We start from the raw sequence: 25462 nt of genomic DNA, 5'->3' as shown, positions 1-25462 counted from the left end.
TTGAAAAAGTCCTACCACTGGTGTCCAGTGTTGAATTACACCCTTAGATGAAAATCAAGTCAACGCTGGGGCGTAAAATTACACTTTTATTCGATTTTATGCGAGCACTAAAGCTTAATATCCAATAAAAAGACAAGCAATGACGGATGAGATCGATGAAGCTTTTTTAAGACTTATACTGTCAAATAGGATGATTTACGGAGGAAAATAAGACGCAGTATGTAAAACAAACAAAGAGACAACGGCGACGAATGTGAAAAATACGAATTCTATTCATTCGATATTTTTCCTTAAATGTGTTTTATGTTCTTAAGCGTTTTGAATATTTGAAAGGATCACTGAAAATAGTCGTTTAGCTAAAAACGGATAACAGCAAATGCAGGCACGTAGCCAAGGGAGGAGTCCATGGGGTCCGGACCCCTCCCAAAACTACCTAGGCTTTGGTACCATCGCAGCAAGTTTATCCCCAAGTTATTATTAACATTTTTGAAACAGTGAACGTAATTATTATTATTATTTTTTATTAGGATTATTTCTGTTTTTATTCAGTGTACGGATCAACTTACATCCAATTTAAAAATCAGATTTAGCAAAAACGAAAATATTCTATCAGCATGTCAAATTCTTTTACCTGCATTTGCCTCTACAGAAAAAGCAAAATTTCTAGAAAATTTGGCTGCCTATTACTTCCACGACACTTCTCTTGCAGCTATAAATGCTGAATTGTATATGTTATGGTGTAACTGTAATACAATATCATATTTGGAACCAAATACCGAAGTTCTCCACGTAATGAAACATTGTAATAAAGATTTGTTCTCTAAACATTGACAAATTTCTTACAATTTTGGCAACTATACCTGTCACAACGGCTAGTGTAGAACCTTCGTTCTCAACAATGAAGCGAGTAAAGACTTTACTCAGAAACAAGATGGGAAACGAAAAACTCAGTTTATTGGCTCTTTGTTCCGTTCATTGGAACGTCGAAAGCCGTTCACCGTATATAGATATCATATCATCATCACAGATGTCATAGAGCGAATAGCATAGCTGAGGTGGAATTGGGCGGGTCATGTAGCCAGAATGGAAAACGGTGGTGGACCCAAAAAATTACAGTGTGGAGACCATGAACGGACAGAAGAAGTAGAGGTAGACCATCTACACGATGGGCAGACAACGTCAAAAGGGTTGCTGGAATCCCAAGATCGACAGAACTGAAAGAAATTAGGGGAGGCCTATGTTTAACTTTGAATGCAGAAGGCAGGATGATGATGACATATCAAAACCCCCAAAACTATTGAGTAGACAGCTGAATAGACCAGGTGTACTCTTTTCTACTGAATTCTATATTTCTTTAGTAGTCACTAACATCATCAGAAAGGCTAAAATGATAGTAAAGATACACTCATCGGCACAAAATTCCGCCACCCAAAATTTTTGTACAAGTTTGACAATTTATAACTACTATTGATACTCCGATTTTCAAGATTCTTGCATCAGTCTGTATGTATATGTTTATATGCTGTTTGAAATTTTTCACGTAACAAAACATTTTTGCTTAGGTGGCATTATACGTTGGTGAATGGAAGCCTTGTATTTTCTGCTAACTTTAAAAAATTCGGTCGAAAAATTAGAAGGCTGATTTTGTTACACACTCCTTTTGTATTATCCTGGAGGTATCACTAAGGTTTTGTTTTTTGAATTATCCGAATATCTCTTTTCTTGTAAGAGTTGTAACTAAAAACACTGCTGTGAAGGTTTTTTTAATTAAAAATACCAAACGCACTAAAATTAACAAAACAAAACAAAACTAACAACAAAACAAAACAATTCAATAGCGGGTATGGCCACCTCTTGCAGCAACGACTGCTCGCAATCTGTTTGGCATCGAATAAAGCTGTGTTATCCTTGCCTGGGGAATAGCCCGATATTCCTCTACCAGGGCCATAACTGTACCAAATTTTCTGGAGGCCTAGGATGACGGCGAATTTATTTTTTTAATTCATCCCATAAATGCTCAATAGGATTGAGACCTAGGTTGCATGTGGGCCTTTCTAATCTTATCAATCCAACCTATATTTTATTAGTCCATCAGTGTTTTCATTTACAAAAAATGATGCAGCTCTTTTCAAGAAAAGAGATTTTCCAATAATTCAAAACACAAAATTTTAGTGATGCCACCGGAATAATATGACAGGACTATGAAATAAAATCAGCTCTTCCATTTTTTCACAGAATTTTTTAAAGTTACGAGAAAATTTAACGTTTCCATTCACCCCTGTATAATACCATACATGTCAAATTTTTGTGTTACCGGAATAATATAAAACGATACCAATGCATGTACCTACAAACTGTTGCAAGAATCTTAAAAATCGGAGCACAAATAATAAAGTTATAAATTGTCAAATTTAATCAAAAATTTTGGGTGGCGGAATTTTGTGCTGGTGAGTGTACAATGGTGAAATTAGTTATTAAAAACAACTTATTTTACTAGGATAAAATTGTCGTCATATAGATGTTATATCTTAGCAAAGTAGTAAACACTTGTTATTGCAATTTTTTAAATATTAAAATAGTTTCTTCAAATTTTGCATATGAATCTAAAATTTATTCTGAATATTTTTTTCAATACCTTACCGTCAGTCTAGAGTCTAGCCTAACAAAAAATTTGAGTTGTATTTGGACCCCCCTCAAGAACGTTTCCTGGCTACGTGCCTGAGCAAATGTTATTACTGTCGATTATATTTCAAATAAATTGTCATCCACCAATTTTTAGAACTAATGATTTTAAAATGATATGAATAAATAAAAATAATGAAAAATTGATTAGGAGATAAATAATTTTTATAGCCGAAATAAAAACTAGACAAGAGTTGGGATGGGATTCCAAGAATATAAGAGTCATCGCCAATCTTAGTCCGTTCTTTAACGGCAAAATATTGCAAAACTTCTAAATTTTAAAGAACCGCTTGGATTGGCATGAAATTTGGCAAACACATAGCTAACAAGTCAAAGAAAAAAAGTGATATTGTGCCAATATGTGCTTTTGCCCTGGGGGTGGTTTTCACCCCCTGTTGGGGGTGAAAAAATATTCGTCCAAAGTAAGTCCGGAAATGGATAAACTGACTAATTTTAAGTAACTTTTGTTCTATAGAGTTTTTTCACTAAGTCAATACTTTTCGAGTTATTTGCCAGTAAATATGTTCATTTTTTCAACAAAATAACCACGCTTTTAGACGGTTTTTCGTAAATAACCCAAAAAGTAAGTACTTTGTCGAAAAAAGATTCTAAGCAAAAATATAGCTTGTAAAAAATTTAAAAAAATGGTGTATATATCACGTCTCTATACCTAGTAGAAGCAGAGTTATAGCTACTGAAAAATAGGTTCATATTCGTCAAATTCCAAATGGAATACTGGAAAACTTGTTTAAAGTGTTTAAAAAAAGCTTCATTTTGTCTTATAAAAAAATTTCTAGCATCAAAAGTAAACAAGTTACGCTGAAAATAAAGTTAGTCCCTTTTTTTTGGTAAAAAAATCGGGAAAATCACTCCCTAATTAGTATCTCAAATGAACTTAATTGTTACAACTTCACAAGTTTTTTGACTCGCGTATGTATTGTTTATATAATCTGTAAGTTTCATCGGTTCAAAGTCATTATTTTTGAAAGGGCTGTAGTTAAAAGGGGTTGAACGAGTCACTGATCACGAATGTATGCAAATTTAGAAACACCAAATCTTAATCAATTTTTGTCTAAGAGAAAAACAAAAAATACATGATATTCAGAAAAGCAATGCTGACTTCTTTTGTTTTTCGAGATTTTGGGTATCGCTAACAATTTTTAAGTTATTTTAAAAAAAAAATATTTTTCAAAATTAAAATTTTTTAAAATTTTACTTTAAAACCAAATTTTTTTAAAAAATAAGCACTTTGAATCGATGAAACTTACAGATCATATAAACACAACATAAGTAAAATAATTTGTGGAGCGGTAACGATTACTTTCATTTAAATTGCTAATTAGAGGGTGGCATCCCGATTTTTTTTTGGCAAAACAAAATGGAACAACTTTATTTTTGAGCGTAACTTGCTTACATTTAATGCTACAAACTTTTTATAAAAACAGAAATAAAGCTTTTTTTAAACACTTTAAAAAAGTCGTAATGGGTTTTCTACAAAAAGTGCTTAATTTTTTGGATATATCACGTCGAAATATTCTATTTGAAATTTGGGGAATATGAATTTATTTTTCATTGGCTATACCTCCGGTTCTACAAGGTCCAGTGACCTAACGCGTACACCATTTTTTTAACTTTTTTACAGGCTATATTTCTGTTAAGAACGTTTTTTTCGACAAAATACTTACTTTTTGAGTTATTTGCGAGAAACCGTTTAAAAATGTGGTTATTTTGTTGAAAAATGAATATATTCACTAGCAAATAACTGGAAAAGTGTTGACTTGGCCAAAAAGCCCTATAGATCAAAAGTTACTTAAAATTCATATATAAAATACTACTGATTTATTAAAAATCAGTAATATTTTTTACTTAAAATTAGTCAGTTTACCCATTTCCGGACTTATTTTGGACATATATTTTTTCACCCCCAAGAGGGGGTGAAAGTCACCCCCAGGGCAAAAGCACACATCGGCACAATATCACTTTTTTCTTTGACATGTAAGCTATGCGTATGCCAAATTTAATGTCAATCCAAGCGGTTCTTTAACATTTAGAGCAAAAACCGTGAAAGAATGTACTGTCTGTATTGGAACCATATAGCAGCAGTACGTTTTCAAAACTTTAAAGGAACGCAGAAGTAGTGGCAGACTCAAGGGTAGGAGTTACCAATTAGCGGACCGCGGTCCGCATCCGGACCGTAGGCTAGTTTTGTGCGGACCGCGATTAAATTCAGAATAATATGTGTCTTGCAATTTTGAAAATGTTTGGCCATGAAATTGTGTACTAGGTTTATATCAACTTTATATGTGCGAAGCTTTTATTATATGATATTAAAAATCGGTACAAATCTCAGCTAACAAATTAGTCTTTACTCCCTAATGAAAATCAGTTGCACTAAACTCATTCCAGACTTCAGACAGGTACATTTTTGTACATAGGAAACAATTCGGAGGAAGACGATCACTGGGAAGACCACGATAACGATGAAACGTTGGATGGAACAATGGCACATTGAAAAACAGAGAAAGTCATGTGTGCACAAAACGAAGAAGAAGAATAATATACATCGTCAAATTTGGAATAGTTTTTTTATTTGAGCTGACTTTCGACTCTCTTATCTGTTACAATGTTTTTCAATTCTAATATGTAATGCTATATAGACCAGGACTAATCTGTAAAAAAACGTCTATTTTTTAATGTGAGAGGTGGCATTCGGATTTTTGCAGATAAAGTTAGGTGACACTAACAGTAATATAGTCCAGAAAGCCACTGCGCATCCGCTAGGAAAAATATTCTAATTCGGATTTTTTGCACAATCTTACTCAAAAAGGACCCCTTTTAACAAATTTGCATGTTGCCAGGACCAAAAGTTGGTCAAAAATTTTTTAAACGTTTTTTTTTTTGTTTTTTTCCTAAAATTATTTTTTTTTGCATGGAACACATTTTTTTTAGGTTTTTTGGATCATTCCAAACAGAAAAGGTCTTTAGTGACTTTTCTCTAAAGTTGATAGTTTTTGACATATAAGCGATTAAAAATTGAAAAATTGCGAAATTGGCCATTTTTAACCTTCAAAAACTATGTGAAAAGATGAAAATTTGAATGTTGCCAAGGTGGGTAGATATCCTTTAAACATCGATTGATGAAATCCCGAAGAGTTTTTTGCAATACAATATCAAAAACCCCTTTGGTTTTTAATTGCCAATCAAGCGTGCGCGACACTATTTTCCACCGACAGTATGGTGCAAATGAAAGGAATAAATTCGTTATTTCGTAAACCGGCGACTTTAAGGAAAAATCCCGAAACAGGTCGATTTTTATTTTTAAGTTTGATATTGTGACATATATGGTATACTAGTGACGTCATCCATCTGGGCGTGATGACGTAATCGATGATTTTTTTAAATAAGACTACGGGTCGTGTGCTAGCTCATTTGAAAGGTTCTTCAATTCTCTATTTAGTAATATAAACATTTACATAACTATTTGTACAGGGTGTTCAATAATTTAATTTTTTTTGTCAATTTGCCACATGATTTAATTTAATAAAATTTTTTTGGACACCCTGTATAAATAATGATGTACATGTTTATATTACTGAATAGAGAATTGAAGAACCTTTCAAATGAGCCAGCACATGACCCGTATTCTCATTTAAAAAAATCATCGATTACGTCATCACGCCCAGATGGATGACGTCACTAGTATACTATATATGCCACAATATCATAACTTAAAAATGAAAACCGACCTGTTTTGGGATTTTTCCCTAAAGTCATCGGTTTACGAAATAACGAATTTATTCCTTTCATTTGTACCATACTGTATACACATGTAACGGTGGAAAAAAATGTCGCGCACGCTTGATTGGCAATTAAAAAACAAAGGGGTTTTTGATATTGTATTGCAAAAGACTCTTCGGGATTTCATCAATCGATGTTTAAAGAATATCTACCTACCTCGGCAACATTCATATTTTCAGTTTTTCACATAGTTTTTGAGGGTTAAAAATGGCCGATTTCGCAATTTTTCAATTTTTAATCGCTTATATGTCAAAAACTATCAACTTTAGAGAAAAGTCACTAAAGACCTTTTCTGTTTGTAATGATCCAAAAAACCTAAAAAAAATTTGTTCCATGCAAAAAAAATAATTTTAGGAAAAAAACAAAAAAAAACGTTTAAAAAATTTTTGACCACCTTTTGGTCCTGGCAACATGCAAATTTGTTAAAAGGGGTCCTTTTTCAGTAAGATTGTGCAAAAAATCCGAATTAGAATATTTTTCCTAGCGGATGCGCAGTGGCTTTCTGGACTAATAAGAATTGACTTATGCTCCTTCTCAAATATGCCCGGAACATTAAAATATTTAAAAATTTCGAAAAACATCGATTTTTTTTCTGCTTTCTTTGCTTATAACTTTAAAACGATTCGTTTTGGAACAAAGTCGTTCAGAAATAAAATAAAGATAATTGAATTTTGTATGATATACGACTGGTCCAAAATGTCTTAAGGTATTACCTTTTCTGCAATATAGCAATAAATACAAAATAAGGGGGCAAAATACGCCTCTTGTTATTCAATTTTTTAACCACTTTGGTGGCACTTAGAACCTTAGTAATTCGCGTAGAAAATTCTTATAACTTAAAAGGTCTACCAAATTTCATTAAAATCGACCTAATAGATTTTGCATAATAAATTTGCAATCTAAATGTTTTTAAAAAAGTTCAAATTTTTTAAAATCTTTCTGAACAAAAAGTAGACCATTTAGAAATTGGCAGTTGAAATTTTTTTACATATAAAGAGGTGTTCTACCTATCTAATACACTTTACAGAATTAAAATCGGATTATTTAAGGGGCCTCAGCAATGTTTTAAAATTATAAACAATTTTTTGGCTTATAAACAAATAGCTTTGTTTAATATTAAAAAAAAATTAATTTTTAGCAATGCAAATAATTAAAACCGGTATAATTTGACTTAAACTTTCAAATGCTGTCAGCAGAATTGCTATTTTATTTTTTAATCAAAAGTTATTCGTTCAAAAATTGCAATTTTTCGATTTTTTGAAAGTTCCACCGCGTTTATCTCGAAAACTATGCATCCTACGAAAAAACTTGTAAGAACATTTTTTGCTTAGAATTACCTAAGATATACAAAAAAATTACCCAAAAAATACCAAAAAATGTTTTGTTTTGCGAAAAATCGATGTTATGTAATTCCTCAAGTTCTTTGTTTATAACAATCTTATCGACATCCGGATCAACTGTTACCCAAAAAATCCGTGTTCTATGGGTCAAAATACATAAAAAAAACTTGGGTAAGTCCATCTAAATAAAGGAGCCCGTAGCACCCCCTCCTGGCCACAGCACTAATTTGTTTATAAGCCAAAAAATTGTTTATAACTTTAAAACATTGCTGAGGCTGCTTAAATAATCCGATTTCAATTCTGTAAAGTGCATTAGATAGGTGGAGTGCTTCTTTATATGTAAAAAATTGACAAATCTTTGCATATTCTAGTTTTTGTTGTGCAAGATTTTAAAAATTTTTAACTTAAAAAAAAAGTTTAGATTGCAAAATGATTATGCAAAATCTAGAAAGTCAATTTTAATGAAATTTGGTGGACGGTTTTAGCACATTACAAAAATTTTCTAAGCGAATTAGGAAGGTTCCAAGTGTAACCTAAGTAATGGAAAAACATTGAATAAAGACAGGCTTGTTTTGCCCCCTATTTTATACTTATTGCTATTTTGCAGCAAGGGTGATAAATTAAGACATTTTTAACCAATCGTAGCTGATAGAAAATTTAATTATCTTTGTTTTATTCCTGTACGACTTTGTTCCAAAATGAATCGTTTTAAAGTTATAAGCAAAAAAAAGTAGAAAAAAACTAAATTTTTTGAAATTTTTAAATATTTTATTTTTTTTTATTAATGTTCCGGGCATATTTGAGAAGGAGCATGAGTCTATTATTATTAACGAAGTTATCACCTAACTATATCCGCAAAAATCCGAATGCCACCTCTCACATCCACCTAAAAACAGATCCTTCTTGGTCTAATATTACGTTGACCACAACGTTTATTTGAAGTTTACCACAAATATAATGCTGGGGATCTAATTATTGACACATGTGTCACATCTTACCAGAATGGGTTCCTGGGTTTCCTTCCTGTTGAAACCTAGGTTTCAGTGTAGCAGGATATCTAATTGCTCTGCGTTTCGTAGTGGAATTATTCAATGCTCAGCGTAAAACTTGAACAGTCTGTCAGTTTGTTTATTAATGTATGTTATTCATAATTGAATTCAATCGGCCGTAATAAAATTTGGTCACCCTGTATACCTTTTGAAATTTTTTCATTACGTATTAAATCACAGTAAATAAAAACAAAGTAAAACCGTATCTTACCTTTCTTATCTTTCGTTGGCTTGGCACCTTTTGCTTTGCATTTTTTCGTTATTTGTCTAGTCTGCTCGCATGATGCATCACTGTTGGGTTTCAATTTGTCACTCCTTGTCATCTGGCTTTGCGCGTTACATTCACCCCATGTTCCCTTCTCGTATCGACATGCTGCAAATAAAAGAAAAAATAACGTTTAGTGAGGTATATCCTATCTACACAAAGGGCAAATCGAGTTCGTTTGATATAAAATGAAAATATGGTTGTTAAAAAGAGTCAAATCAACGATTGGAAAAGTTAATAAAATAGTGTCGTATACAACAGGGTTATTTTCTGTTCAATACAAACTACCCGAATTCAATATTAATGTTTATCCCCAGTGGCGGACTAATGCTAAAACCGTCTACATACGTTTTGACAAAGTTAGGACTGACAAAGTTAGGTCCATGCCCCGCGCACTCTAGTAAAAAAATGTAATCGTATTTAGTTTCCTTCCAATTTTACAGAGGCGCTGATGTCGGCATCGTGATTGGTGGAACATGACTTTTGACAAATCTTGCACTGACTAGATTTTGTACGGGATTTTCGAATTTCAAGAGGACGCGTGCCGCCAGAGATCCTGCGCTGTCTGTGTTCAGTCATTATGGTCGGTTATTATTTTGTGTTTGTAGTTTGTTTGTGTCACCATAAAAAGATATTCAGTCGTGTTTTTTGATATTTGTGTTATTTTGTAATCGAGAACCTTTTTAAAGGTAAGTTTTTCTGATTGTAAGGTAGAGATTTTCTGATTGTAGGTACCTACCTACTGTTTATTCAACAGTTTTAAAATACACATTTTATTTCGCGTTTTGTTGTTAGGTGTAAGTCTAATGGCTCCGATCAGCTGTTGTGTGCAAACGGTGGAAAAATTCAACAAGTAAACATATATTTAATCCAAATTAAATACTCATATTTCTATGTAAAATGTCACATTATTGTATAAATAAATAATTAAGAAACAAAAGTTGTTTGTGTTTTACCTTTATTGTCCACTTGAATAAAATATTAAATATTGGAAGTACCGTATGGAGGCTATGATGTACCTAGCATGGAGGCTAGATTACGCTACCCTTCCTATCCAATCAACAACAAGAACGTTTAAAATTTCACACCTATCATGTCGAAGCTACAGACCACTTATGTGGAGGCCAGATTTGTAGTATCCTTCCAAGTGCTGAGATACGTCACATGTTTTTTGAAGAGTAAGATCGCATTCTACCCAATCACACAACACTTTTATCTATGGTTAGGTCTGACAAAATTAGACTGTTGGAGCGTGTGTATTCTTTTGTTGCCAGAGGCATGTTAACAGTAGACAAGGCATACTGAGCAAAAAAAGCGTAACGCGCGGCAGTCGATCGGTGGTCTATCTATCCCTTTTTACTAAGCGATACCGCTCATATGACGGACAAAGATGGCTAGACCACTCAAAATGAATATTGACCAATGGCGTCCTTGATATCGGCGTTACACCTCGTTGCACAGCGGCCCATAGCTAGCCTAATCTACAGGTCAATATATCTATGCTTGTCGCACGACAAAAGAGTAAGTGCTGTTTCACATTATAAGAATTTTGACCGTACGATGGTTGAAATTTACATAGTGGCTCGCCCTTCTCTGAACGTTTCAAGCAGTGAAGGGAGAAATATTCCATATGATTGCTCGAGCCACTATGTAGATTTTAACCATCGCACGATCAAAATTCTTATAATGTGAAACAGCACTAATCCTGACTGCTGTTTCACATTATAAGATTTTTGAACGTGCGAGGGATTTTTCGTGCCGTAGTTTTGTGCACTTGTCCTTTTCACACAATAAGAATTGAGTCGCACGAAGATATTTTGCTGTGCTGTTTGGTATATTATTTTTATTTACACTTTGTGGCTGAGGTATGTACATGATACTATGTCGGATATGTATCATTACGATGTATCATTACAAATGGGTATTTTTTGTCCATACTTTTGTCCTAATGTACTGTAATGAATATTTAATTCATTTGCAATTTCTAATTTGTCAGTTATTATTTCTTATGTTTTTAATTAAAAGCCTTAATTTGTTTTTATAATCGTTGTTCTACTAAGTTATTTGTGGAATATTGGATTAGCTCATCTAATTAGCTCATACAGTCTATGTAATAAACTATTATAAATGGGAAATAAGCCACAATTGAACTACAAAAATGATTTTATTAACGTTTCGACATCTGATTTGGGCGTCGAAACGTTAATGAAATTATTTTTTTAGTTAAATTGTGGCTTATTTCCCATTTAGACTAGTTTATTATAAAAATTCCACAAGAAAACAGCTTCAGAACAATATTAAAATTTATGTTTTTCATGTACAGAATTAAAAAGACCCTCTGTCATCCATTCATTTTTAAATGTTGTTCCCCTCGTTTTAAATGTTTTTAGATAATTTCACACAAGAGGTGACCGCCGACCTACTCCAGTTTTTACCAAGTTGTTTACCCTATAAAACTAAATATAATTTCGTAGAACAAAAGGTATATTTTATATGGTGCGAAATCAAGTTATAGCGTTGTGTTTACTTTATCGTCGAAGAAAGAGAAATAAGAGGAATCGAATTCATTGGGTCCATCCTATTAACACAAAAAGATACGATTTATATATTTTTATATTCACACATATTGATGGAACACCCTCTATACTCAACGTTAATTGCAACTATGTAAAATAAAGTTTATTATAATATACTTAGCAGTTTTAATTACTGTTGTTATCAGTAACATATAATTAATTTTGCTGTACTTATAAAATGTGTTTTTTCTTTATCACCTAATTCGTCAAATTAATTAATTCAAATTAATTCGTGCACTGTGAGGTGCACGGCATACACCATTCCAAGCATTTCTCGTCAAGTTTCTATCTTTATATATTTCTATTGTTTTGTCCCAATGAACAGGTCTCGCTTCAATTAATGTTATTAATATTTCACTACCAATCTGAGACATCATAATATAAAATATATGCACCTATTTTAAATAGCCACAAAGTGTAAATGAAAATATAATGTACCAAACAACCAAAGAAACTATCTTCGTGCGACTGAACGACAGTATAATATGAAAGGATACATTAAGTCCTCTCTATGCTACTGGGTGCGTAAGGCTACGGCTCCACGGGCGGGAAATTGACGCTAGCAGTAGCAGTAAAATGAATTTAAGGTTCCGCGGAACGGAATAGGGATAGCCGAACTGTACCGATTACAGGACTTGTGCGTAGTCGGTTCAGTTCGGCTATTCCCATTCCGTTCTGCGGAACCTTAAGTTCATTTTACTGCTACTGCTAGCGTCAATTTCCCGCCCGTGGAGCCGTAGCCTAAAGACGGCACGGCTGCCGTCTGTTGTTGTATGCGAGGGACGGCATAAACACAGCGACTTCACCGAACTGATTTTGTCGGGTGGTCTTGCTATTCCAACATCCTGACAAATTTATCATGTCAGTACGTGTGTAGCTTTGTTGGCCTGATTTCTGACTCCAACACGGATAAATATTTGTTAATAATCTATACGGATTGCTTTTGTAAAGTGGTGGACACACATTACGAGTTAACTATGCTAAGGTCTATAATATAGAGTACATAATTTACTACTTGGTGTTGTATATTTTGACATGTTGCATTTCTTTACTCCAATTATGACGTTAGAAATTTAAAAATACGGCTTATTATTATATTATATACACATTAGGTTTAGAAAAAATGTAAGTAATATACCTACTATTTACCATAAATTCAAAACAGGTTGTTTATTTCGTTCTTTATTCGTTTATGTCCGACTGGTATATTATTTGACAAATAATGACCTGATCAAAGTTAGTTAAGTATGATATAATGCCCTAGGGCGTTATTTTGAAAAATAACGCCGTAGGACATTAAATTTAAATAACTAGTTAAATACTGTGAAGTTGACAAAACAACCTAAGTAAAACTATGGTTACCACAATTACGTTACGACTATTGCTGGTAAATGTACTTATTTGAAAACTAATGAATTCAAAATTCATTCAAATTTTTTGCATATAAAGAATAATTTAGTCGGGCATTAAACGTTGAAGGCACCACGGGTATTATAGATAATAACGCTTTCGGTCAGTCAACGTATATGCCTCGGGCCAAAGGCCCTCGGCAGAGCCCCCGTAAGAACTACTCGCGCCTGTGTGCAAAAAAGGCTTTTGGCGCCCCTTAAGCCATTTTGGTTCATGTTTATTTATTTATTTTTTTGAAGGTAGGTAGGTATTTTAGGTAGGTGCTTGAGATAAGGCAAAAACTGAACTTTAGCAATCATAATAAGTTGTAATGAGTTTTCCCCGAAAAGCGCTTTATTTTTTAGTTATTTCACGTTGAAATATTTGATTTGGAATTTGACGAATAAGAACGTATTTTTCATGAGCTTCAATTTTGCTTTTACTAGATAGAATAAAGGGAAAAGACAGTTTTCCAGTAAAGACAGCATAGCTCCATTGATAAAGCCTGAGGAGGCAGAAACAGCTGTCTGGAGATAGTGGTCCAACTCTGAATCAAATGAAAACAAAAACTGTCGATTTCGATTTTCATCTTTACTCAGATTTTGAGTACTCGAAACTGCCTTTCGGACCTTTTTCTAGACGAAAAGGTAGTGGATACATGACCGTGTCCTCTCCGCTTTCTTCTATATTCGTCGTCTCTGTGCTTATAAATTGTAAAAGCCAAAGATTTAGGATGCTGCCAGAAAGCAGTTTCTTTGAACGAAAAGTCTTAGATTTAAATACTGTTTAATATTTTTATGTTAGTTATTTTTGATTATTTAATTATAGTAAACTTTGTATCTGGGTCTTTTCGTCTTTTTCTTTTTCTTGGGTAAAATAGACTTCATGAATTTTTTCGTTTTTTATCAGCTAAATTTTTGATAACAATGTTTTTTCGATATAATACTTAGTTTTTGGGATATTTGCGAAAAACCGCTAAAAAACGTGTTTTTTTGTTTAAAAATAAACATTTTCACTCGTAATTAACTCGAAAAGTATTGATTTAGTTACAAAACTCTATAGAACAAAAGTTTCTTAGAATTAGTCAGTTTATTAATTTCGGACTTATTTTAAACCTATATTTTTCACTCCCGAGAAGGGGTAACTTTCACACCCCAATCAAAAGCAAACAACTGCACAAGTCCAACTTTGAAGTAAAGGGAAGTAGAACCTAAATCCAAATTTTCATGCAATTCGGTGGGGACCCTGAAAATTACACGGTATCGCCGTATTTTACGTTCAAATTCATTAATTAGGTACATTGATAAAATTTATATCACCAAAAATTTCTTTCTTGAAGCATTGTCCTTAAATGATGTTTAATGATTTTCAACGAAAATTTTGTTTTTGTTTATAAATTCGCAAAGTCTGTGCTAAAAGCTACAGATGCGGGCAATGTCAAAAGAATTCTTAGTGAAATGCTTGTTTGGAAGGGTGGAGATTAAATTGTTTTCAAATATAATATATTGTAAAATATGTAATGAAATTGATGAAATGAATATATCATCATGTAATGAAATAACTTTTTCCACCTACCTCTTCCGAAAGTATACTTTTTCGGACCTGATTGTAGGGAACAAAGTTGTACTTTTCCTCCCTAGGGAGGAAAAGTAAAAGTGACGTCATGGTATTTCATTCGTGGAATATAACTTATTGATTCCCTGTACAATATCTATTTTCTATTACGTAAGTATCTATACATTTTAACGTTTATTTAAAACAGTCGGTATTTTGCAGAATGGTAAAAACAGCAAATTGTTATTCTGATTTAACAATGTTTACATTAATAATTTGACTTATATTTGACAGTTGACAGTTATATTGTACCTACTTGTTAGTTTGAGTTCTAATAAATTTTGTTGGTTAGTTACATAAATAAATTAAGTAAAAATGAAAAAATGACTTGTTATTTGAGGAAGGTGGAAAAACCATATGTATAACATGGTAGTAAAGTGCCTTTTCCTCCCTTGAATGATTACTGCCCTCCGCTACTCGTCGGGCAGTAAACTTCATTCTCGGGAGGAAAAGTAGCACTTTCCTCCCTTGTTATACAAATAGCTATAACGCTTTAATTTCATTAAACAAATGGTTGGAGTCTATATCCTTATTAAGCCGATATGTCCGTTATTATGTTCTTCAAGAACAAAACAACGTTTTAAAAGATCGCAATCACTTAATTTAAATATGTTTCGTATGTATTTATATCTAATCCTGTTTAATTTCTCAACTTTCGTTTTAAATTTTATTTTTTTTTGCAAATTTTTTATTTAGTTTTTGACCCTGGGTTTTCTCGCCTCTAAGAGGATGGCGCCAGCGTGCGTTGCACACTTTGCACATATGATAGCGGGGGCCCTGGCCCTCGGTATAGGGTATATACACCATTGACCTCAAGCGTTATTATCCATATAATACACTTGGTACCTTAATAACTATAATGATTTACTTATAAACAAAAGACTTTCAATAATAGAAAAACAGATTCTAAGTACGAACGTCACCTTCTAGATTCTAGATCATAATCATTATTTTAATGACCAATTTCAAATTCTTCATATTCAAAATAAAGGCCCATGGGCGCCCATACCCATGCTCGTGCTCGAAAAGCTCGAAAAGCTAGGGGGGGCCGTGCCCCCCCCTAGCTTTTCAGGTGCTGTATACTATATAATATGGTTATGGTTATCCAAAGTATACAAAAATATAATGTGCAACATCTTCACGTTTGGCCCCCCCCTGAAAATTTTTATATGGGCGCCTGTGTAAATGGCCTAAAGCTATCCTTATTAAAATCTATGTGCGTTATATTAACAAATAGTGACACTATTTTTAACGGAGATATCTTGATGGAATATAACGATACATCGAAAATATCTTCAACTAAAGGACATATCGAGGGCAAACGTGGAATAGAAAAAAAGCAAATGTTTTGATGTAGGGATTTCCAGGAGTATACACAGACCTCTGAATTGTCAGGAAACATACTGCGGCGGCGGCGGATAAAGATCGACTCATAACAACATAAACTCGACCTCAGATACATCATACACGTGTACCAAATAAAACTCGTTATCAACGTTGTTCGAAAATAGCACAAACGGAACGGGTTTCCATATATACGGGAACATTTTTTGCGGCAGTAAAATCTGTACGTCCTCATTAACTCAATCGTTTTTCCAAGCGAACGGATACGTGGCTTTGGATTCAAGGATCCAATTCTGAAACGAGATAAAAAATGCTGTGCAGTTGATACGATTTGGTTCAGTAAACAAATAGAATTTGTTATATGATGTAGCCTTGTAGCCCATCTCTCTATAGTCATTTATTGATTTGTAAGGTTATTGTTTTCAACAAGCGAAAGTTTTACTTCAATAAAATATAAAATAATATCAAGATAAAACTTTATTGGGACCATTTTTCTGGTAACACTTTCGTGGCTCCTAAAAATTTGCAAGTCAAACGAATGACGGAGCAAAGAAGTCTGAGGGAAATCTAATAATTGCACTTCACTTCTCGCTTGTCCAGCGCGGAAAAATTTTCAACGAAAAATGGTCCCCATACTCAGTTAGAAGTAAAACTAATAGAAATAAATAATGATTTCATTGCGAAACGACACCAAAAGACGTCTTATATTTCAGTTCGTTCAGAGAGCTTCATAAATACTCTAACCGGTTTGAAACTTTCTAAGGTTATCATCAGAGAATGTATATGACTTTCTCTGAACCAACTAAAGCATATTGGGCTGTTAGTATCGAATCGCAACGAAATAACGTGGCATTTGTGTCGTAGCGACATCGGCTAAAACCAAGCAAAAGTTTTACTTTCGGAATAGAGAACCATTTTTCGTTGGAGTTTTTTCAGCCCTGGACAGGCGAGAAGTGAAATGCAATTATTAGATTTCCCTTAGCTTTTTTTACTCCGACATTCGTTTGGCTTGCAAATTTTTAGAAGCCACGAAGGTGTTACCAAAAAAAAGGTTCCAATAAAGTTTTATTTTGATATTGTTTTATATTTTATTAAAGTAAAACTTTCACTTGCTTTTAGCAAATGTCGCTATGACACACATGTTACATTATTTAATTGCGAATCGATGCTAACAGCCCGATATGCTTTCATTTCGCTCACATCCCAAGTAATTATATCTGGATACTTTCTCTAAAGTTTTTCCTTTATCGTACATTGTCTCGTCTTCAATCTTGTTCTTATTCACAATCATGATTTTTGTTTTTTTTTGTGTTCAGACCAGTGGCGTATATGAAGAATCCGGCCCTCCCCCGCGACAATTTTTGTGGGCCCTCGTATTATAAACATAACGAAAACAACTAATAACAGTATAATTACTAAAATATGTGTAAATGACAATATTTGGTCTTTCTTTAATAAGTCTTCATCAGTTAGTGTTAATAGATTTTTTGGGAATAGACATGAAAACCTTTTATACATAAGTATATCTTAATCCGACCAACCTATTAGTAAGTTGTTGCAATATTATATCTAAATTTACATTGAAAACAATAACTAGAAAACATTTTTTCTAAAAGTTATTTTTTCGTCGCATCGTAAAATTGTTGTATACATTTTATCCGTTTATTTTTAAATTCCGATATAATACCTCACTATTCTGCTATTCCTGCTGCTTTTGCTAAAGTTTCGGAAAACGAATTTCTCATTTCTAGATTATCAGAGTTTTTTCAAAAAGTTGAAGGGCGACCGTTAACTCTGCCGTTTCAGATTGCAAAAGTGTAGATGTTAGATTAATAAAGTTAAGTATTTTAGATTAAATAGTAATGTTAACGATTAACGACAAATTCAAAATTATTCATAATATGCTCTAATAATGCATTAACTTATAATTTTTCATCGTTTTTTAGATAGCAATGAAATTTTCGTTAAAGATTTCATTACGTGTCGGAAAGCTCGACGCAAAGCCATAGGCCGATGCCGCAGTGCAGGAAGTTTGCTAGGATGGTGGATGGTACTTAGAATATAAAGAAACCAGGAAGGAGTACAATGCGAAATGACTCCGAGCCAGGAAGGAGGTTGCAAATGGCGATCAGCTGTCAGATTTGCTTTCTATCTCCAGTGACGTACCTTTGAAAGAGGAAAGAAAAGAAATTCTTAACGATTTTATTACATCTTTGATGTTAAACAAACAGCTATAGATCAAGAGAAAATACGTATTAATATAATATTTTGTTGAAAATTCAGTTAAATAAAATTTTATTATACTAATAACTTCAGTTAATTGGTTGCATATACAGGAGCTTTACCAGATGGTACGCCAATGCACACAGCTGATCCAATACACAAACACCTTCTAACTCGTTGACAAAAACTTATGAGTCATCCACAGACGTTCAAGATGGCCGGTTCCGCTAGAAATTTCAGGTGTTGTTGATATATGACACACTCCTTCCTGTTTATTTATATTCTAAGGGATGGTAGATACCCACCTGGCGACCATCCAGATACTTATACCACGAATAATACAACGACGGTAGCCGCAGTGGCCTCCCACTACCATCTACCCACCCGGTGGTCCGCCAGGCGTCTATCCACCCATATCAGTCGTGTTTGATAATCCATCCGGGTAGCCTCGCTATGGATGAAAGCGTAATAAGTGCTGTGTATAAAAGGAGGGCAATTTGGGAGCCAGAAGACCCACTTTGTGACGAAACATGGCTTAAAATATCTGTTTTATTTATTCTTTGCAGTTGCATTAAAAAAAATCCAATATTCAAATCAGGTGAATTTAAAAAACAATTTTTGACTTTAAGTCGATTTTTCTCCACTTTCTGAAAAGTTTAGTGAGTGAGTTTTACCTCTAATATGACGATAAGCTAAAAAACAAACCAAATGTAACGTAACAAATGAAACAAACGATTCCTCAGCAGTCAGTTGGATACTGACTTCTGACTTCATTTCACTCTTTCACTGCGTCCAGGATGCAGCGACCCTCCACCATCCACCTTTAAAATCCACCCTCCAAGCCACCATCTAGCATCCTGCAGTGCGGCATCGGCTTTCTGGCAGCATCATGTCTGGATGACCACCGGGTTTCACATAACCTTTTAAGTGTTGGTAAACGCGATGGATCCAGTCATAATAGTACATAGTAATAGTACATCCTATCTTTTAATACTTGCACTAAAAAACATAATCTTTTAATTATGTATATCCTAAAACAATCAACTCCTGTACACGTACACCAGCAACGCAGCAACGGCATCATTCAACACTAGGTGCAGGTTGTGTACGGAAAGGTGCTTTGATTGTATAAATTTTAAAATTTCATTTACAAGACCTTCTGCACATGCGAATAAATCCCAAAAAACTTTCAACAACTTCTGCTTTAGAAGATAAATTATTTTCACCAGAAAATAAAATTAAGCTGATTGTGTCTCGAAATATATACTGAGTGGTATCAAGAATTATTGAATAAAAACATTTTTTTTAATTAATCAATTCGTTTTCAGTTTCTTGAGCCAGCAAATTTATAACTTCGTTTTGTATTTGGGGGCCCAAGTAATGTGTGTTTTTATAGTTATTGTTTTTATCGATTAATTTAGCTAAAACAGGATAATATTTAGCTAATAAAAGAACCACCGACAAAAAATTACTTTTTTGGGATTCACTTTCATCTAAACTACTAACATGTCTACGAAAGTACGAAACACTAAACTGCACTCGAAAACATTTTAAGAGTTACGTCAATTACCCGCTTCATTATTTCCTTCCAAATTCCCTATTTTGATGCTTATTAGGAAAATATGTTTTAGTCCCCAATTTAAAGATAGAAGTATTATTAAGCTTGAAGGCTTTAAGAGGCCCCTCCTAACGTCCCGCCCTGCGGGCCTGTCAGCTACACCACTGATTCAGACCCATTCCATACCTCTCACAGTACTGCGTAGTCCGATCAATCAAAAGTTGCAGTCTTTCTTTGTTCTCCGCAAGGAGTACCTATTGTATCGTATTTTATGCATATCTGAGATTATTCACTAGTGTTACGTTAATTGATATGTTCCAATTGATTTGAGGATTTACCTCAAATTGATTTGAGGATTTACCTGAGCCCAAGATTTACAGAGGAAAGAATAATCTTGACCGTCATCCCAAACCAGTTTGCGAAGTGACAACCGACAAATACTATGATTAAAGAAAATGCCTTAAGGATAAACCGTCGCAGATGCAATCAACAGGAAGAATGTGACTATCTGCTGTAGAAAAGCCTTGACAGACTGTCCCAATTGATTTGAGGGGACCACGCCCAAGATCTACAGAGGGAAGCATCTTCTTGACAGTCATCCAAGACCAGTTTACGAAGTACTGAAGAAAAGACAGAGACCACACCGTTGATGGGATCACGCCGTGTAGGATATACATCACAAAAAAATGTATGCTACATTTTTCTTGTTTTTCGCATCGAACGCACACCGTCCCACCAGAGTTCCCATCACTACCGATGAATGCTAGGAGATGGTCCGTCGGAATTATTTAAAATAGAGATCGAGGTAACGGAAAGTTGGTTCAACCTAGAGAACTAATCTGGAAGGAACTCACTGGGCCCTGGTGGCCAACCAGGCTCCAACGTATTGAGTTGGAGTCAACCGAAATCTTACGGAGAACTGATCTAATAGACTCAATCTTGTTCGAGCTGTAGTGTTGGTCTAGCGAAAATCAACCGGGATATGACAAATTGAGTCAAAGCCAGCCATGGAGCGATTCAGAATTGATGAATCGCTCGCGGCGACCGTAATCGTGAATTGAACGATTGTTCCCATCTTTTTTAAAGTCTACTCGATTCTATATTCCAAAAGTGTGTGGTTGTTCATAGTTAATTGATCAGTAAGTGCCTATATAGGTGAATGTTTGTGTGTGCCTAAACTTCCATTACATGACGAACGTCGGAAAGAAAATCATAAAAACACTTTCGAGAAATCTATAATTTATTTTCTGATCTCGATTTACCACTTCGATGGTGTATTACATCCTGCGCAGCGATAGAGTTTCCCAATTTCCCTTTGGAGTTTCCCTGTGCCTACTTACATTTCATTTACTCTGAAATATAATATGAAAAGTGGCACTCTATCTCGTAAAATGTATAGTTGGGTAATGCAAAAATATCCATTTGCTAAATCGAACTCCTACACTACAATTTACTTGACGTTTTACAATATTTTAAAACGACATAAACATAGATAAATGTTTGCGGAAGCTCATATCAGGAGTAATGGTCTGGCCATAGTTAGTCATGCTATTTTATTGCATGGATTATACATTGTGGCCGCTCAAGAGTTATATTTTTATTTATGTAGATATACCCTATTCCACGAACATACGCCTGTTTTGGATTACTTCGACAACGAATATTTTACTGTGCAAAATAAGAAGAACGAAAGTAAATTGCAAATAACATTGTTGTTTATTGGAATAATTATTAGCGCCATTTACTTTCATACTTCTTATGTTGCACAGTAAAATATTCGTTGTCGAAGTAATCCAAAACAGGCGTATGTTCGTGGAATGGCCCATACAAAACACTTATTTAAAATTCAAACTTGAAAAATTTATACAGTATGTCCCTGTAAGTTGTATCCATATGGAGGGTCTAGGACGTTTCATCGCCGCCGTTTCGATGCCGCCAGTTCGATGCCGATGCCGGCCGATTCATCGCCAGTCAATTAATCGCTATCTGATATATTTCCGAATTTTCGACAGTTACAATTGAAGACACGAGTGGATGAAGGTGCTATGTAACATTTTTCTAAAAACGGTTTTTTTGTATGGATGAAGGTGTTATGTACCTGTTTATCACGTGGCCACATTAGAATTCTAAGATTCGTAACAGAAGTCTAGGTTTTTTAAAGGATGAAGGAGTTATGTTACATTATTTTCCAGTGAATAATGGAAGAAGGTGTTATAGGCACAAAATACCTTCATCCACATTCATGTAATATTTTGTATACCTTCGTCATATGAATGATGGTGTTAAGTGACACACATAACCCCTTCATCCACTCACTGGCCATTTTGTTTTACTTGGTGAGTTGGTATTGCGCGCACGTGTTCTGTGTCATTGTTACAGTTTTTTGCAGTAATATCATAATATTAATGCTAGTTAACATTTATAATGAGTTCCAGAGGTAAACAAATGTTAAAACTAGTGCAGGAACAAATAAACTGTGAACAAAATTTGCCAAATGATGAAAATGAATTCACAGCAAGTTCTAACCTCAACATTGAAATTTCAAATGTAACAGGTAAGTGCAATCCTGTTGTTATGAAATAATTAAGTTTTATTATATTTTGGGCAATAGGTATTTAGATCATAATATTTATATAAAAGTGTAAATAAGCTGGTTGAAATACATAACCCAACTATCATCTGTTATAAATATTTACACTTGATTGCTCCGGGGATTCCCCTATCTTTTCAAAAGTAATTTTTAAACAATAATAATTAGGAAGAATTAAAATATAAGTATAAGTAAATAGCTGTTTTTATTTTCAGATTTGGAGGGGACCCAACCATTCTTGTCAGACAGCAGTGGTGATGCTGAATACTTTCCGAGTAATGAAGGAAGCAGTTCTTCAGGAACTAGTGTCACGGAGGACGAAGAAAGAGCGGACCACAGTCATGTAAAAAACCTTGTTGGAGGTACATTCATTTCTGGAGACAAAGAAGGAAGCGGGATTATTCAAAAGCCTATAATTAATCCTTCTAACGGGTCTAACGAGGTTGACCAAGAAAATGAAAAACAAAGAAAGCAAAAGATTTTTTCAACGACAGCAAAAGTTTCCAAAAAACGAAAACGAGATCCAAATACGTGGAAGAAACACAAAGCAGCTTTAGATAGAGCAAAAGGTGAAGAATATTTGTCTTACAAAAACATTGTCGTTCCAAGAAAGGAGCCAGAAAAAGGTATTCTTTGTAGACAAGGCTGTAGATTTTCTTGTAGCACTAAATTTTCAGCAGATGACAGGAAGGCATTTTTGGATGAATTTTATAGACTTGATATTAATGCAAAAAATGCTTTACTATTTAAATCAATCATTAAAAAACCAGTGTTGAGGGAAAGAAAAGATGCTGTTAAACATAAAACTGCGTCATATACGTATAACGTTACAAAAAATGGATTTACCGTAAAGGTGTGCAAAGAAGCGTTATGCGCTCTATACCAAATAGGCAGAAAAAAACTTGATGTTATAAAGAATCGTATAAATAGTAGTGTAGCAGCACCTCCTCCAGATCGCAGAGGTAAGCACTCCAATAGGCCACACAAAATAGGACAAGATGTTAGGGATTTTGTGATAGAGCACATAAATAAATTTCCTGTCGAAGAGTCGCACTATTCCAGAAATAGAAATCCTCATAAAAAATATCTTTCTCCCCTACTAAATGTGAGCAAAATGTATGAGTTCTATCTTGAGGAATGTAATCTGGCACAACTTCCTGGAAAATTTAGAATTAAAAAATGTTCATATTCCAACATTTTTTCGCGAGAGTTTAATTTATCATTTGGGTATCCGAAAAGTGATACGTGTAGTATCTGTGATGGAGGTGAATCTAACGATGGACATAAAGAAAACTACACAGCATCAACTAAAGCGCTCAAACTTGACAAAGAAAAAGCAAAAGATTCAGACAACTTGGTCTATATTACAATCGATATGCAACAAACAATGCCACTGCCAAAAATAACAACGTCCAAAGCATTTTACCTTAGGCAAATGTGGTTTTATAATTTTGGGGTGCATATTACTACAAAAGGCCTAGACAAAGCATGTTTTTGTACCTGGACCGAAGATCTTGCAAACAGAGGAAGTGCAGAAATATGCAGTTCTCTACTCAGATATATTGAAGTCGACGAAAGCATCACCAAAAAGGATTATCTGATCATCTGGTCCGATTCATGTGCGGGCCAGAACAAGAACTTCCACATGATTTGCCTTTATCAGTATCTTATTTTGAAGGGATACTTCCGTTGTATTGACCACAAGTTTCCTGAGGTTGGCCATACTTACTTAGATTGTGACAGAGACTTCGGAAGAATCGAGAAGGTTTTACGAAAACACGACACGGTATATGTACCAGATACGTACCGGGAAATAATTTCAAAGGCTAGCCGAAAAAATCAAGTCATCGACATGGCTCAACACTTTAGAAGGATTGCTGATATACCGCAAAAACTTCATCTTACTAACAGAAAAAAGGACGAACTAAATGAAACAGTCAGATTTAGAGACGGTATTAAATGGATAAGAGTGGAAGAGTATGGTTCCTATTTGTATAAAGAATCATATGACGAAACAGTTCCTTTTAGAAAAGTAAATATTCTTCAAAATAAGAATAGAACAGCAGCGCCAGAGAATATTGAAATCGAAAGAATTCGGGAGAAATATGGAACTATCTCTGAAGAAAAAAGAAAAAATCTCCAAGAACAGCTTAAGTTTGTAAAACCAGAATATCGATATTTCTATGAACCAATCTTAGAAAAAAAATAATGTATTACGTTATATTACTGTTATTACCTTATATTAAGCAATAACATCTTGTTAGCTGATTAGATAAGTTTTTCTTTAATACATGATTCTTCCATAAAACAGTAGTTGTTTTAATTTCTTTAGAATTATACAGTGGATGAAGGTGTTATGTACTGTTTTTTTCAAATTTTGGTAAGACACATTTTTTTTTGTTGATATTTTTTCCGTGAATAACATATTCCATATACTAGTAACGACATAGAAAAGTTTTTACCTAATAAAAGTGAATGTGAGAAAAGTTTACAATGAAAAACTTTAACCTTAATTTTGTCAAAATCTAAATTTTGTAACATAGCACCTTCATCCACTCGTGTCTTCAATTATTAGTTATTTTTAGTATTAATTAGGAATTCTAGGAAATGCGAGATATGACGGCGATGAAATGGACTGGCGATGAACCGGCGGCATCGAAACGGCCGGCGATGAACCGGCGGCATCGAAATGTCCCATTCCGCCATATGGAAAACATTTTTATTATTAATTTTACGAAAAAAAGTTATTCTTCATAAAAAGCTCTGCATGGTCCAAAACCTAGGATTGAACCATCAAATATCACATTTTTTGAATATTATACGAGGTATGCCAAAAAGTTTCAATTTAACTCAAGAGTAAAGTAGCTTTATTTTTCACAATATTGAAAATTGCTATTATGAACAGTTGTTTGGAATTAAAAACTAAATTCTAGTATGCAATTACATCCTTCTAATTGGAATTTTTTTTTGAAAAATTATGTATAACTAACATTATTTTCAGTTATTTCAATTTCATAAACCAAATGGTGAATGG

General features: G+C 33.9%; 1 protein-coding gene across 1 annotated transcript in view; it reads right to left on the bottom strand.

The window, feature by feature from the left end:
* The window catches only part of LOC126886749 (pleiotrophin-like), a 379849-nt gene that overhangs the window by 10411 nt on the left and 343976 nt on the right, over positions 1-25462 (bottom strand). Inside the window, exon 4 of the mRNA XM_050653766.1 lies at positions 9081-9242. Coding sequence (XP_050509723.1) covers positions 9081-9242 — 162 coding nt within the window. The remainder of the gene's footprint in view (positions 1-9080; positions 9243-25462) is intronic.

The sequence above is a fragment of the Diabrotica virgifera genome, chromosome 6 (genome assembly GCF_917563875.1).
Source record: "Diabrotica virgifera virgifera chromosome 6, PGI_DIABVI_V3a".
NCBI lineage: Eukaryota > Metazoa > Arthropoda > Insecta > Coleoptera > Chrysomelidae > Diabrotica > Diabrotica virgifera.
Note: the sequence above shows the minus strand (reverse complement) of the source record. Positions and strands in the feature narration are given on the sequence as shown.